The 14,049-nt window shown below is 39.7% G+C and overlaps 1 protein-coding gene across 1 annotated transcript in view; it reads left to right on the top strand.

The window, feature by feature from the left end:
- LOC114669442 (basement membrane-specific heparan sulfate proteoglycan core protein-like) overlaps positions 1-14,049 on the top strand; it is a 108,025-nt gene that overhangs the window by 40,807 nt on the left and 53,169 nt on the right. Inside the window, exons 9-11 of the mRNA XM_028825667.2 lie at positions 1,510-1,800; positions 5,974-6,273; positions 11,975-12,259. Of these exons, the coding sequence (XP_028681500.2) occupies positions 1,510-1,800; positions 5,974-6,273; positions 11,975-12,259 (876 nt within the window). The remainder of the gene's footprint in view (positions 1-1,509; positions 1,801-5,973; positions 6,274-11,974; positions 12,260-14,049) is intronic.

Below are 14,049 nucleotides of genomic sequence, written 5' to 3'. Positions count from 1 at the left end.
CTGCACACAGGACTCCAGATGAGGCCTCACCAGTGTGTTATAAAGACTTGAGCAGAACCTCCTGTGACTTGTACTCCACACGTCAAGGCGCTATATAACCTGACATTCTGTTAGCCTTCTTAATGGCTTTTCAACACTGTCTGACAGTTAATAGTGTTGAGTCCACCACGACTCCTAAATCCGTCTCAAAAGGTGGACTTTTAAGGAGGAATTAAGTAGATAGGAATGTCAGACTTTGTTGTGCTGTTCTTGTCAAAGTTTTTCTAATGTTCCAGTGTTGATTTGCAATGAGTCTCCCAAACCAGACATAACCACATGATCAAGCCATTAAAATGAGACAAATTCAAGAAACACTGTAAATCCTTACAGGTTGTGGTCATTGTAATCCAGGAACAGGAAGGGCCATCTTAACAGCATTATAGGCCTGTGGGCAAAGCAGTGCACTGGGACCCCTGCCTACACAACCACTCACAAGAATAAAAATGCAAATGGTCGATACAATTAAACAGATATTTATTGTATTGGTACTTCCAACAAAATCAGCGTTTAAACATTAAAAAAACATCCATCAGCACAATTGTTTGAACAATATAACATAAGCCATGAAAAACACAAAAATTTTAACATATAAATGATACTCATTTGGTAAACCATACAGACGGAGATGGCACAGTATGAAATGGCTATGAATTATTGATTATTAATCAAGTGTCCAACACAAGCATTTGCAAAATTTCTTTGCCGAGAATTGAGTTGAAGTGATGTTAACGTGTACACTTTTACGTTATGTAGTTAGTGTGTGAGATCCGTAGACATACAGACACGTGAGGCTGCAGAGGTGACCGTGATACTAAATCAGAATGAATGTCACTTGTAACACAATCACAAATATTTATAATTTAGTATAGTATAGTATTTATTTATTGACAGCAAGTCACAACATACATAGATTAGCATTGGGCCCCTATGCTCGTGGGGTCCCCAGGCAGCTGCCCAGTGTGCCCATGCATTAAGACGGCACTGGAGACGGGGTTTGCCACAGCTGTGAAAGTGACATAGTAACAAACACAAGTCGATCGTGATCCTCTGTCGGCCTCCTTTTAGTATGCAGTGACCCAAGGTGAACAGCAGAAGCTGTCTAGTGGTGCAGTGATGGCCAGACTGCTGGGATTTGAAGTCCTCTCATGCAGTGCAGTTACAAATTACAAAATACATAATGCTCACACATAAAATACAGATTCATTTTAACGCACAGGAAAACAAAGTAATTTCAAATTGATTGGCATGAAAGGATCCTAACAGTTTGTGTTTGTTTAATGTTGTCATTGGGCCGGGTTACAAAAAAAAAGCAGCAGTTGAAAATCAAAGGGCCGCATGAGCGAGCTTATCAGCTAATTTGGTGTTTCACGCTTGTATCTCATTTTTTTCTTCCCTTTTTTTCCCTACTAGAGCAAGTTCACATAATGGTGTAAATTTCTAAAATCTTTTCCTCATGCTTGTCTCCTCCAGAGCGACCCAGAGCTGAGATCACATCAGTGCAGGGCTGGAGTGACGTATTCAGAAACGAGAAACTCATCCTGCAGTGTACCGGTGACAAGAAATACAACAATTGGCGCTACCGGTGGTACAAGAACGGTGAGGAGCTTCAAGAAGGACAAGGAAACGGGGTGGCAAAAGGCAACACATGGGCCATTGACCTGATTAACGAGTCACATGGAGGAACGTATGTCTGCAAAGGTGAAAGGTCAAGCAGACCAACGTACACCCAGAGGAGCAAACCATTCAACGTGACAGTGAGAGGTAAGAACATTAAAGACTGACGGGATTGAAAAATCATCTCTGTGTTCGTGAGTCACACAAATTCAAAGAAGAAGCGTAGAGGATGAACAAGAACAAAATGGAGGAGTGAAGCTTAGCTTAGCTTAATGTTTTTCTGTCACTGCGTCTGATTTTCCTCTTTCTTATTCTTTGAAATTTTTGACCTTTGCTTGTGACGCACGTGACCAAATGAATTTCCCTTTGTTTACCTTGACCTTAACATGAGGGACATTTAAAAAAGTAAAGACACATTTGAAGACGGCTTTATTGGAACGGTAACACGTTTTCTGTTCTAATTATGCAGACTGCTAGGATTACAGCTGAGTAAGGAGAGGAACGCGTGGAAAGCGGACGTATTTTTTTATATATGAGGATTTAAGCTATGATCGTATTTTTCATTTTTGTTTGGTGTTTCTTTCCATCATTGTTGTGTTTTCTTGTTTTCTTTGTTTACTAGACAGCATTTTGTCAGCATATCGTTACCATCCAGCTCATGTTGTTACAGGACTTGTGACTGGTGACATCGTCATTTCCACTATAAATAAGGGGGCGTACGGCAGGCTCGATGTCCCTCGGTGGATATTCTAAACAACTGGAGCTTTGAATTTCGCATCAAGCAACACTCAATGACAAAGCGAAAATAACATTTTAGTGTAAGAAAACCACGTGAAAGAGTTGGGGAGCCACCCCGTATACTTGAAAATGCAGGCGTGAAGAATACGTCTTTACAGACAGGAGTCCAAAACAGAACTGAGGAGATTACAAAATGGCTGTGATATATAATCAGAAAACAGGAAGTGATGTAATAGTAGAGTGGCATCTTGGGACCGGAAATGACATCAGGAGTAGATGGGTTCTTGGGACCGGAACAGGAAGTACCGTTAGGTTTTCTTCTGGGGATCGGTAGTGGTGTTAGGTTGATGGTTCATCGGTTGCTCTGCAGGAAAAGAGGAGAAAGAGTTAGAGGACAGCGCCAACCCCTGGTCCGGAGGGAACATGCACTTATTTGAGTCCATAAACTGTCTCCTATTCGCATGTGTGTGACATCAGAAATTTGTGAACATTTATTTAAAATAGCTGTGTAAGCCTGTAATGTAAAAAGCCTTGGCTCCTAGAAACTATTGAAATCGTCAGAAAAAAAATGAAATGCAGAGTCTCCTCGGAGGGTATCGTTTTACAGATGTGCTCGCCTCGCTTGTGCGAGTTTGACTTTCGTCGGTGGTTTCACTTTGGCGACTGAGTCGATTGCTTTCAGCTTCATGCTGTACCCTCGTACTTCTTTCATCTTCCGACTCGTGAACTTGGGACAACCTTGCCAGCTCTTTGAGCTTCATGCTGTAGCCTTGCACTTCTGGGCCTGAGAGACAGACACACACACTTCCACGCATAGACATTTATATTTAAGATAAAACTCTAAAATGTTGCATCAGTTCAAGTGTCCAGACCCTTTACTCCGTACTTAGATGAAGCCCCTTTGACAGCCATTCCAGTCTGGAGTCTCCTTGGGTTTGACAAGACAAGCTTCGCTCAAATGGATTTGGGGATTTTTCTGCCATTCTTCTCTGCAGATCCCCTCACGCCCTGTCAGGTTGGAGGGAGACCATCGGTGGACAGCTTTTGTCAGGTCTATCCAGAGGTGTTTGAGTGGGTTTAAGTTCAGACTCAGACCAGACCACTCAAGGACATTCAGAGAGTTGTCCCTAAGCCACTCCTGTGCTGTCGTTGCTTTGTCCTGTTGACAGGTCAACATTCACCCCAGTCCAAGGGGGCAGGCTTTCATTAAGGATATGTCTGTACTTTGCTTTGTTCGGCTTTCCCACCAACCCTGACTAGTCCCCCAGTCTCTGATGCTGACACCACCATCCTTTACTGTTAGAATGGTAGTGCACAGGTGATGAGCGGTGCCTGGTTCCCTCCAGACGTGACATTACTCTTGGTTTCATCAGACCAGAGAATCTTGTTTCTCACAGTCTAAGAGTCCTTTAGGTGCCTTTTCTGCAACCTCCAAGTGAGCTTCCATGTGACTTTTACTGAGGAGAGGCTTCTGTCTGGACAAACTGTCATAAAACCTCAACTAGAGGTGTACTGCAGTCATGGTTGTCCTTCTGGAAGTTTCTCCCATTTCCAAAAGGGTTCCTTGGAGCTCAGCTAGAGTGTCTGTCAGGTTCCTCATCTCTTCTCTTACCATGGTCCTTCTTTCCCCTAATCACCCAGTTTGGCCAGGTGGAAGAGGAGTGGTTGTTCCAAACTTCTTCCATTGAAGAATTATGGAGGCCACTGTGCTCTTGGGAGACTTCAATGCTGCAGGAATATTTTTGGTAGCCTCCTACTGTGCCTCAACTCAGTCCTGTCTCTCAGCTCTGCAGGCAGCACCTTGAACCTCAAGGCTTGGTTTTTGCTCAACTGGTGGGCCCTTCTCTGGACATCTGTGGGTCTTTCTTAATCAGTCCAACCCTAATCAACTGAACTGACCACAGGCGGACTCCAAACAGGGTGTAGAAACATCTCAGTGGTTATTAATCAGAATATTTGATCAAGGGTATATTTCAGATTATTATTATTATTATTAATCAGAATAATTGATCAAGGGTATATTTCAGATTATTATTATTATTATTATTATTGTGATTAATCAGAATATTTCTGTCAAGGGTATATTTCAGATTATTATAATTATTATTATTGTTATTATTATTATTATTGTTATTAATCAGAATATTTCTATCAAGGGTATATTTCAGATTATTATTATTATTATTTTATTATTATTAATCAGAATAACTGATCAAGGGTATATTTCAGATTATTATTATTATTATTACTATTATTGCTATTATTATTATTATTATTATTATAATTAATTAAAATATTTGTGTCAAAGGTATATTTCAGATTAATATTATTATTATTACTATTATTGCTATTATTATTATTATTATTATAATTAATCAAAATATTTGTGTCAAAGGTATATTTCAGATTATTATTATTATTATTATTACTATTATTGCTATTATTATATTTATTATTATTAATCAAAATATTTGTGTCACGGGTATATTTCAGATTATTATTATTATTATTAATCAGAATAACTGATCAAGGGTATATTTCAGATTATTATTATTATTATTATTATTATTATTATTATTATTATTATTATTATTATTATTGTGATTAATCAGAATATTTCTGTCAAGGGTATATTTCAGATTATTATTATTATTATTATTATTATTATTATTGTGATTAATCAGAATATTTCTGTCAAGGGTATATTTCAGATTATTATAATTATTATTATTGTTATTATTATTATTATTGTTATTAATCAGAATATTTCTATCAAGGGTATATTTCAGATTATTATTATTATTTTTTTATTATTATTAATCAGAATAACTGATCAAGGGTATATTTCAGATTATTATTATTATTATTACTATTATTGCTATTATTATTATTATTATTATAATTAATTAAAATATTTGTGTCAAAGGTATATTTCAGATTAATATTATTATTATTACTATTATTGCTATTATTATTATTATTATTATAATTAATCAAAATATTTGTGTCAAAGGTATATTTCAGATTATTATTATTATTATTATTATTACTATTATTGCTATTATTATATTTATTATTATTAATCAAAATATTTGTGTCACGGGTATATTTCAGATTATTATTATTGTTAATAATAATAATAAATTTGAAAAAATGTCTACAGTCCTGTTATTGCTTTGTTATTCTGGGATTTTGAGTTTTGTCTGATGAGGGAAACAATGAATTGAAATGATTTTAGCACAAGGCTGCAACATCCCAACATGTCTGAACTCTTCCTGGAGACGCCGTATATACACATAGATGCATCACAGTGTCGTGTTGATTATTAATTTTTATTTATTTATACACTTTCAGTGCTAAAAAATTGGAGAACAGCACAGTTAGTGACAATCTTGTGACCCACTGATGGCTGTCACTCGCTGACTGAACGTAGATGTCTCCTGACGTACAGCCGTGTTGTCACCCAGTGAGACCTTCCCTCTTTGTGTCTTTCCTTCCTTGCTCTTAGTAATGAGTTGTGAATTCCCCTGGACTGTAGAATCCAAGTCACTAATTCCTGTTAACATCAACTTCTTATTTCAGAGAAGCCCCCAAACACAGCTCTCATCCTGAAGCCCCAACAGACCCCAATATTTGAAGGTGACATGGTGACCCTGAGCTGTGAGGTAGACGACAGCCCTGCAGCAGGATGGAGGTTTTGGTGGTTCACTAACAGCAATAAGTCCTCCATTCCTACCATCTGCAAGAATGGAAGCCAGGAGTCAAAGTGCACAATCCAGTCTGTTACTCTGTCCTACACAGCGGAGTACTGGTGTCAAGCCGGAAGAGGGGAGCCTCCATTTTATTTGAACTCCAGCCGGCCTGTGGTGCTCCAGGTACACGGTAAGTGAGTCGTGACTCTGTGAAGTGCAGAATAACCGATCCTCTAATGGTTCAAGCAGACTCCTTGGTAGATCAATGGGTGGGATTTACTGGGAAATAGAAGTTAAATAAGATGAGGGGATGGAGACAGTTATTAGTGGGTCCAGGCCGTGGTTTTAAAAAGAGTTCAACAAGAACACGGGGGCACAGTTGGAAACTTGTAAAATTTAAATTTTCACACCAAGTAGTGTGGGAATCAGGAGGGCTTTAGGAACATTAAAAGCTCAACTTGATGTTGTTTTGGAGGAATTAAGTGGATAGGATTAGGGCTAAACAGCCTCTCCTTGTCGAAAGTCCTTCTAATGTTCTAATGAGATATTTGTAAGAACTCTGCGATGGAGCAGCTCTCCATCCAACCGCACTCCTGCTTGGTTAAGCTCAGGTGTAGTCGACTTATTGATCATTAAAAAAGATGGAATCAAACTTGACACTGCTAGCTAAGAGCCACCCATACTGTACATGCCCAGAGAAACAGCACCACCTGTATCACAGCCATGAAATGCTGGACCTCCTTGAAGAAAAGCCGGGCTGTCTGGCCACACCGTGGCTTTTTGTCATTTGAAGGACAACCAGCTCCATGTATTCAGAATCAGGCCCTGATCAGGACAAGCCAACGAGGAAACAGGAATGACAAGGTGTAAAAATAAATGTTGTTTTATTACACACTTGAACAATCCAAAAAAACAAATTAAAAAGCCAGGCAGAAGGTGAGAGCAAAGGGAACCAATCACAGATAAAGCTAAAGATGAGCGCAGGTCGAAAACACAGAAGATGAGAGCATTGGGCTGCAGGCCTTCACAAAGACAAGATGCACAATGCTGGAGCACACACCTCCAGCGAATCAAGTACCTCTCCCATCATGCAATTGCAGCATTTTTAGGGTTGCTTAGCAACAGACATTGACAGGAGGGGCCAGGGGATCAATGTAGGCAAGAGGCGAGGCTCAAGGGGCGGGGCTATTGACAACATTAACCTCCCACATTTGATACAGTTGTCAGGTCATCACTGTCATGTCTACATGCATGTGCTAATCAACAGTTCACTCCCTCTCAGTTTATGCTGCATCTTAATATTGTAGGGTCAGATTTGTAAAAGGGAGTGAGGACTCGAGTTCAAAGTAGCGTTGGTGTACCAGAGAAGATCCCAGTTTGAGGAGGTCTGCACCAGCGATCTTCTAGAAGTCTTTACTTATTTGATCTGATAATGGTGGTGTTGACTTGTGGGATAAAAGACCAATCCCACCCGGTGCAGACTTTGTGCTGGTGACATTGTGTGGTGTTGCACCAGAAAAGTGGAAGTAGAGAGGAAGAATGGAGAAGGGCTTTGGAAGATAGAGAGTTGAAGATAAATAGGAAGAAGACGGAATATCTGAGGTTTAATGAGGATCAGGATGCAGAAGTTTAGCACTTTGAGATTTACTGCTAATGTAAAGTGCCCTATAAATAAAATGCATTATTATTATTAGAAGTTAGCCTTTGAAAAGAGTGCAGAGGATTAAATATCCTGAATCAGAGGTAATTGGTGAATTGAATTCTTTATTTGCCATATACAATTTATTTTATTATGAATTTATCATTTTTCGCATTCCCCAAATAAGTCTCCAAAGATATTTTTGGGGTCAGAGTGCAGGGTCAGTTATTTGTACATCGTCCCAGGAGCAATTGCAGGTTAAGGGCCTTTGCTCAGACACCCAGCAGAGCAGCATTCCTTCTGTCACTACCAGGATTTGAACGCACAATATCTGAATTATCAGCCCAGGTCCTTTGGCCAGAGAGCCACCACTCCACCCAGCTGCAGAGATAACTCACAGAGTGCAGTGTGGATTGAACAAATGGAAGAAGGGAGCGAGCAGGAGTGTTGTGTGATCGAAAAATTAAGGTGAAAGTTAAAAGGTCAGGTTTTTAAGACCAACAATGATGTCTGGAGCTCAGACATGGACAATAAAGGGATCCCAGGAGAAGAAGCTGAATGTAGCAGAAATGAAAATGTGGAGATGGACATGTGGAATCACAAAAAAGGGACAAAATGAGAAATGAGACAATCAGAGGCGTAGCTGCGTTTGTCCCAAATAACCAAAGTTCTGCAGCTTTAAGTTTGCTTCATAGGATCTTAGAGGTAATAGTGTGACGCGTGTTCAAATAATTCCACAAACCAAAGATCTTCATTTCAAAAGTTTTACAGAAAAATAGAGAAAAAAAGTTGAAGAGATCGGACTCTGCAGCTGCATGAATAAAAGGTAAAGTAACACTTCAGGTCAGCGGAAATAGCCCAAAAGTTGATAGAAATTGATGTTTTGTACCTAATACTTGTATGCAAAATTTGGTTGACCGAAGTGAAAGCATACTCAAGTTATCATGTTTATACACACTCACAGACACACACACACACACAGACATAATTTCATACAAGAAATACAAGAAAGGTCTAAAACATCGAGATTCATCAAAAACTCAACATAGAATTTTTTTTTTTTTTTTTTTATTTGTTAATTTTTATTGTAATCATTCCAAACAAATAGATCAATTTATAACAAAACAAAATTGAAGACAAATCAACATAGAATTTTAGGACGGTTACAATACTTCCCCTACACTTTGTATACGAGAAATTCAGGGAGGTCTAAAACGTCGAGATTCATCAAAATGCAATTTTTGGAGGATTTCAGTACTTTCCCTATACTTCGTACAGTCGACCCTTGATATATGACCAGCCTGACATGTGAACAACTTGATTTACGACCAACAATTTTTGTTTTGATTTATGACCAACATCTTGCGTTACGACCTGAATGCAGTCACGTGTATCTGCTTGTGCGATTGTAAACAAACAGCCGAGAGCGTTCGTAAGCGTCAGTCAGAGCCCAGATACATGTGTTTGTGGACATAATTTCGGTCAGTGCAGTGATTTATATGATTTATTTCGATAATCGCTAAGGAAGGAAGAGAAGGTAACGAAGGAAAAGAAAGCAATCACAATCGAAATGAAGAAGGAAATTGTGCGGAAATATGAGCGTGGTGTTCATGTGACCGATCTAACTAATATGTACAGCATGTCAAAATCCACCATCTTCACAATTTTACAAAGAAAAGATTTGCATAAGGAAACTCCTTCCAAACAATAACCACCTTCCATTTCATTCTCCTCCTCCTTCCTTCCTGCAGCCCAAAGATGTCAAATTAAATGGTGAGTCCAGTAGGAAGTTGTTGTTTCTGGTAGGCTAGGCATTTTTTATAACTTTTTGTTTAGTACATTAGAAAAAATATTGATGTTTTGTTAAATTATGCACATTATACAACCCTTTTTATTATGAAAAGTTTAAGTAAGTGTTGCTGTGGGAGGTTCGGAACGCATTATGGGTATTTTCATTATTTCTTATGGGAAAAATAGTCTTTACTTACAACCAACTTGAGTTACAACCAGCCCTCACGAACGAATCAAGTTCGTAAGTCAAGGGTCCACTGTATATGAGAAAATCAGGGAGGTCTAAAACGTCAAGATTCATCGAAATCTTGACATCAAATTTCAGGATGGTTGCAATACTTCCCCTACACTTTGTATACGAGAAATCCAGGGAGGTATCATTCTTTAATTTAATATTATTTATGCTGCTGCTGGAGAATGTGAATTTCCCATTGGGATTAATAAAGTATCTATCTATCTATCTATCTATCTATCTATCTATCTATCTATCTATCTATCTATCTATCTATCTATCTATCTATCTATCTATCTATCTATCATATAGTGTCTTTCATATCTATCTATCTATCTATCTATCTATCTATCTATCTATCTATCTATCTATCTATCTATCTATCTATCTATCTATCTATCTATCTATCTATCTATCTATCTATCATATAGTGTCTTTCATATCTATCTATCTATCTATCTATCTATCTATCTATCTATCTATCTATCTATCTATCTATCTATCTATCTATCTATCTATCTATCTATCTATCTATCTATCTATCTAAAACATCAAGATTCATCAAAATCACAAAATTGAATTTTTGCAGGATTCCAATACTCTCCCTACGAGAAAGTCAGGGAGATCTAAAACATCGACATTTCATTAAAATCTCGACATCGAATTTTTGGATGACTACAATACTTTCCCTATACTCTGTATACGAGAAAGTAAAAATGATATTAAAGAAAAGTTCTTGTTTCAGAAAGTTCTGTTTAAGGCGTATTTATCTTGTTTATTGGTCCTACAGTCGTACTTTGAAATGCTTACATCAAAACAGTCAGAAAACTGTATGCCACTCTCCTATTTGGAAATGTATCTAGCAGTCCATGCTAAGCAATAAAACTATTTCTTACCTGGCTTATTAACACTCCATTTTTACAAATAAAGCAAGGAAAGTTCTATTTCTTGTTAACTTACAGGGGATAAAGCAGCACATTCTAGGTAGCTATAAAGAAACTGATATTCTGTTACTGAATTTAAGCAAACAGTGAAATTTGTTTAATTTTAACATTTGTGTCTAGAAGAGGGCGCCCAGACCTGACACACGCAGACACCTGGCACATGTTTGGCTTCATTGGCGTGGGGAAGCGTATTCCTCTCACTCTCCACAGCAGCAGAGTACACAAGCACCAATAAATACGACACTTTCTTTTTCTGTTCCTTCTTCTTCTTCCTTTCTATTCTTTCGGTTTCTCTCTCTCTCTCAAGACCTTAGTCTCCACTCCTCCTCTGGCAAGCTTCATGTCACTCAATCCTGACTCAGGTAACCCATTAGCACATTCCAGAAGTACTCCCAGGTGTGGCAGAAGCCCAAAATCATAGGGCTCTTCAGTGTTCACAGCTCCCCTTAGTGGCACCCACAGAACCCAACATGGCAGCAGCGAACTCCAACTCCCAGCATGCCCTATGGGAATCTGTGGTGCAATTGCAATCCAGGGGAGTGCTGCCCTCTAACATCCCTGGGGGAGATAATATTTTGAGCCCGCTCTCTCCCCATCATATAGGGCCCCAGCCGTCCGCCACATGTTACTATCTAAGATTGTCTCTTACAAAAAGGTACAACAAAAGTGGGAGAGACGTCTAGGAAAGTACAGGAATGTGACATGTGAGGAGGAGAGACAAGAAATATGTGGAGAAAGAGGGACGGGGATGGAAGTCCAAGAGAACAGAAAGCGAGGGAGGCCAAGGTGGAGGTGGATGGATAAAGTAAAAGAAGATCTGAAAGAAAAGGGCTTCACTGGAGGTGCATGGAGGAGGTTGAGAATTTCCCCTTGGGATTAATAAAGTATCTATCTATCTATCTATCTATCTATCTATCTATCTATCTATCTATCTATCTATCTATCTATCTATCTATCTATCTATCTATCTATCTATCTATCTATCTATCTATCTATCTATCTGATCAGAGCACATTGAACCACAGAGAATTGGGAAAAGATGAAAAGGAGGAGGACAAAACATTTAAAACTGTTACATACAAGAATACTTGAAAGAAACGTATGTAATAAGTCAAGACTCTGATGGTCTGTGCATTGTGGACTCCTACTACTAAAGCAGCTCCTCCTTTTTATCTCCACTCACAGTAATTCCACAATTCACACATTGACTGAGTAAGTTCATGAATTAAGTGTGGAGGACGCTGGGTTGTTGGACTTCTCACATATTTTTTTTCATTGTACGCAGTGGCATTTGATGAGCCCGTCCTGTTGCTGCTCACCCAGTGGTCAGTATGGATTGGAGAGCCCATCTCTCTGCACTGCAAGACTCAATTGAAGAACATGGCACTGAGGGGACACCTTCAGTATCGCTTTTACAGAAACGGGACAGTTTGGACACAGCCGGGGTCCCAGGACACTTTGACCATCTCATCAGCTGAAATCAGCGACACGGGGCTTTATAGCTGTGAAGTGGAGGCCACGGGCACCAATGTGAAAAAACAAAGTGGCACCATCAACGTGAGAGTGACAGGTAAGGAAGGCCGAGGGTATCGGGGATGGAATGGGGTTTTCTTGTGGCAGGGTCCTAGGGTGACCCGATTCTCCCCTTTGTACTCTTTATTATGCAGACTTGAACATGATGCCCCCAAATTCCTGCTGTTGTCCACGTATGTTACATTACCTTTTATATCTACGACCTCAAGCAACAGGATAGACCACCAGTACAGGCAGCAGAAAGTTTCACGTTTATTTATTAACTATTCTAGACAATCTGCCCAAAATAGTAAATAAAGTAAAATGAAGGTGTAGCTGTGCTAAGGACTAGGGAACTGCATATCCCTTTGGGTGTTGCACTATAGGACAGTTTCTGGTGCCACTCACATTCATATTGTTGTAGGGACGGTGGTTTGTTTCTTTTTTTGGTGGGATCTCAGGATTGGCCCGACTCGCACCACTCACACACAGAGACACGAAATACAGCAAATCAAATTTGTAACTGAGCGATAAATTAAATGAAAAGGAAATACAAACAACCCGTAAGCAGATAACCCTCCCCTTCCCCTACGGCGACACCAAATACAACACCTAACAATAAACCCTGAGGACGACGTCCATAAGCCAGTCCCATGTATCAGACGCAATTGAAGCTTGGAGAGCAGCAGATCCTGTGAACTGTTCTCAGAGATTCAATATAAAGTTTGTCCTACCATTTATGAAGCGGTTAAGGATGAGGTGCATAGGAGCGCTACCTGCAACAGGGCACAATGCAGATGGGCATGAGAGGGGACTTGATTGGACATCCAGTCAAGACAGGAATCTACGTATAATCCAAACAGGCGACGGCTCTGACAGACAAACAACGGTGATTCTACTTCCTTCGGTCTTATTGGTTTCCTGCATTTAAAGGGTCCGCCTTCTTCGCAGCCTCTCCTGCGCCCTTTGAAACTGTCCAATAGTGCAACACCCAAGGGGCAACTGGGATACGCGCTTCCCTAGTCCGTAGCACCACTACAAATGTAACAAAAATGCCATAACAACCTAACTAGCATTTCATCTTACGCTCTTATACAGTGCATCCAGAAAGTATTCCCAGCGCTTCATCACTTTTCCACATTTTGTTATGTTACAGCCTTATTCCAAAATGGATTAAATTCATTTTTTTCCTCTGAATTCTACACACAACACCCCATAATGACAACGTGAAAAAAGTTTACTTGAGATTATTGCAAATTTATTAAAAATAAAAAAACTGAGAAATCCCATGTCCATAAGTATTCACAGCCTTTGCTCAATACTTTGTCGATGCCCCTTTGGCAGCAATTCCAGCCTCAAGTCTTGTTGAATATGATGCCACAAGCTTGGCACACCTATCCTTGGCCAGTTTCGCCCATTCCTCTTTGCAGCACCTCTCAAGCTCCATCAGGTTGGATGGGAAGCGTCGGTGCACAGCCATTTTAAGATCTCTCCAGAGATGTTCAATCAGATTCAAGTCTGGGCTCTGGCTGGGCCACTCAAGGACATTCACAGAGTTGTCCTGAAGCCACTCCTTTGATATCTTGGCTGTGTGCTTAGGGTCGTTGTCCTGCTGAAAGATGAACCGTCGCCCCAGTCTGAGGTCAAGAGCGCTCTGGAGCAGGTTTTCATCCAGGATGTCTCTGTACATTGCTGCAGTCATCTTTCCCTTTATCCTGACTAGTCTCCCAGTTCCCCACAGCATGATGTTGCCACCACCATGCTTCACTGTAGGGATGGTATTGGCCTGGTGATGAGCGGTGCCTGGTTTCCTCCAAACGTGACGCCTGGCATTCACACCAAAGAGTT

Source organism: Erpetoichthys calabaricus, chromosome 2 (genome assembly GCF_900747795.2).
Source record: "Erpetoichthys calabaricus chromosome 2, fErpCal1.3, whole genome shotgun sequence".
Lineage (NCBI taxonomy): Eukaryota > Metazoa > Chordata > Cladistia > Polypteriformes > Polypteridae > Erpetoichthys > Erpetoichthys calabaricus.
This window is presented reverse-complemented; position numbering and strand designations above follow the sequence as displayed.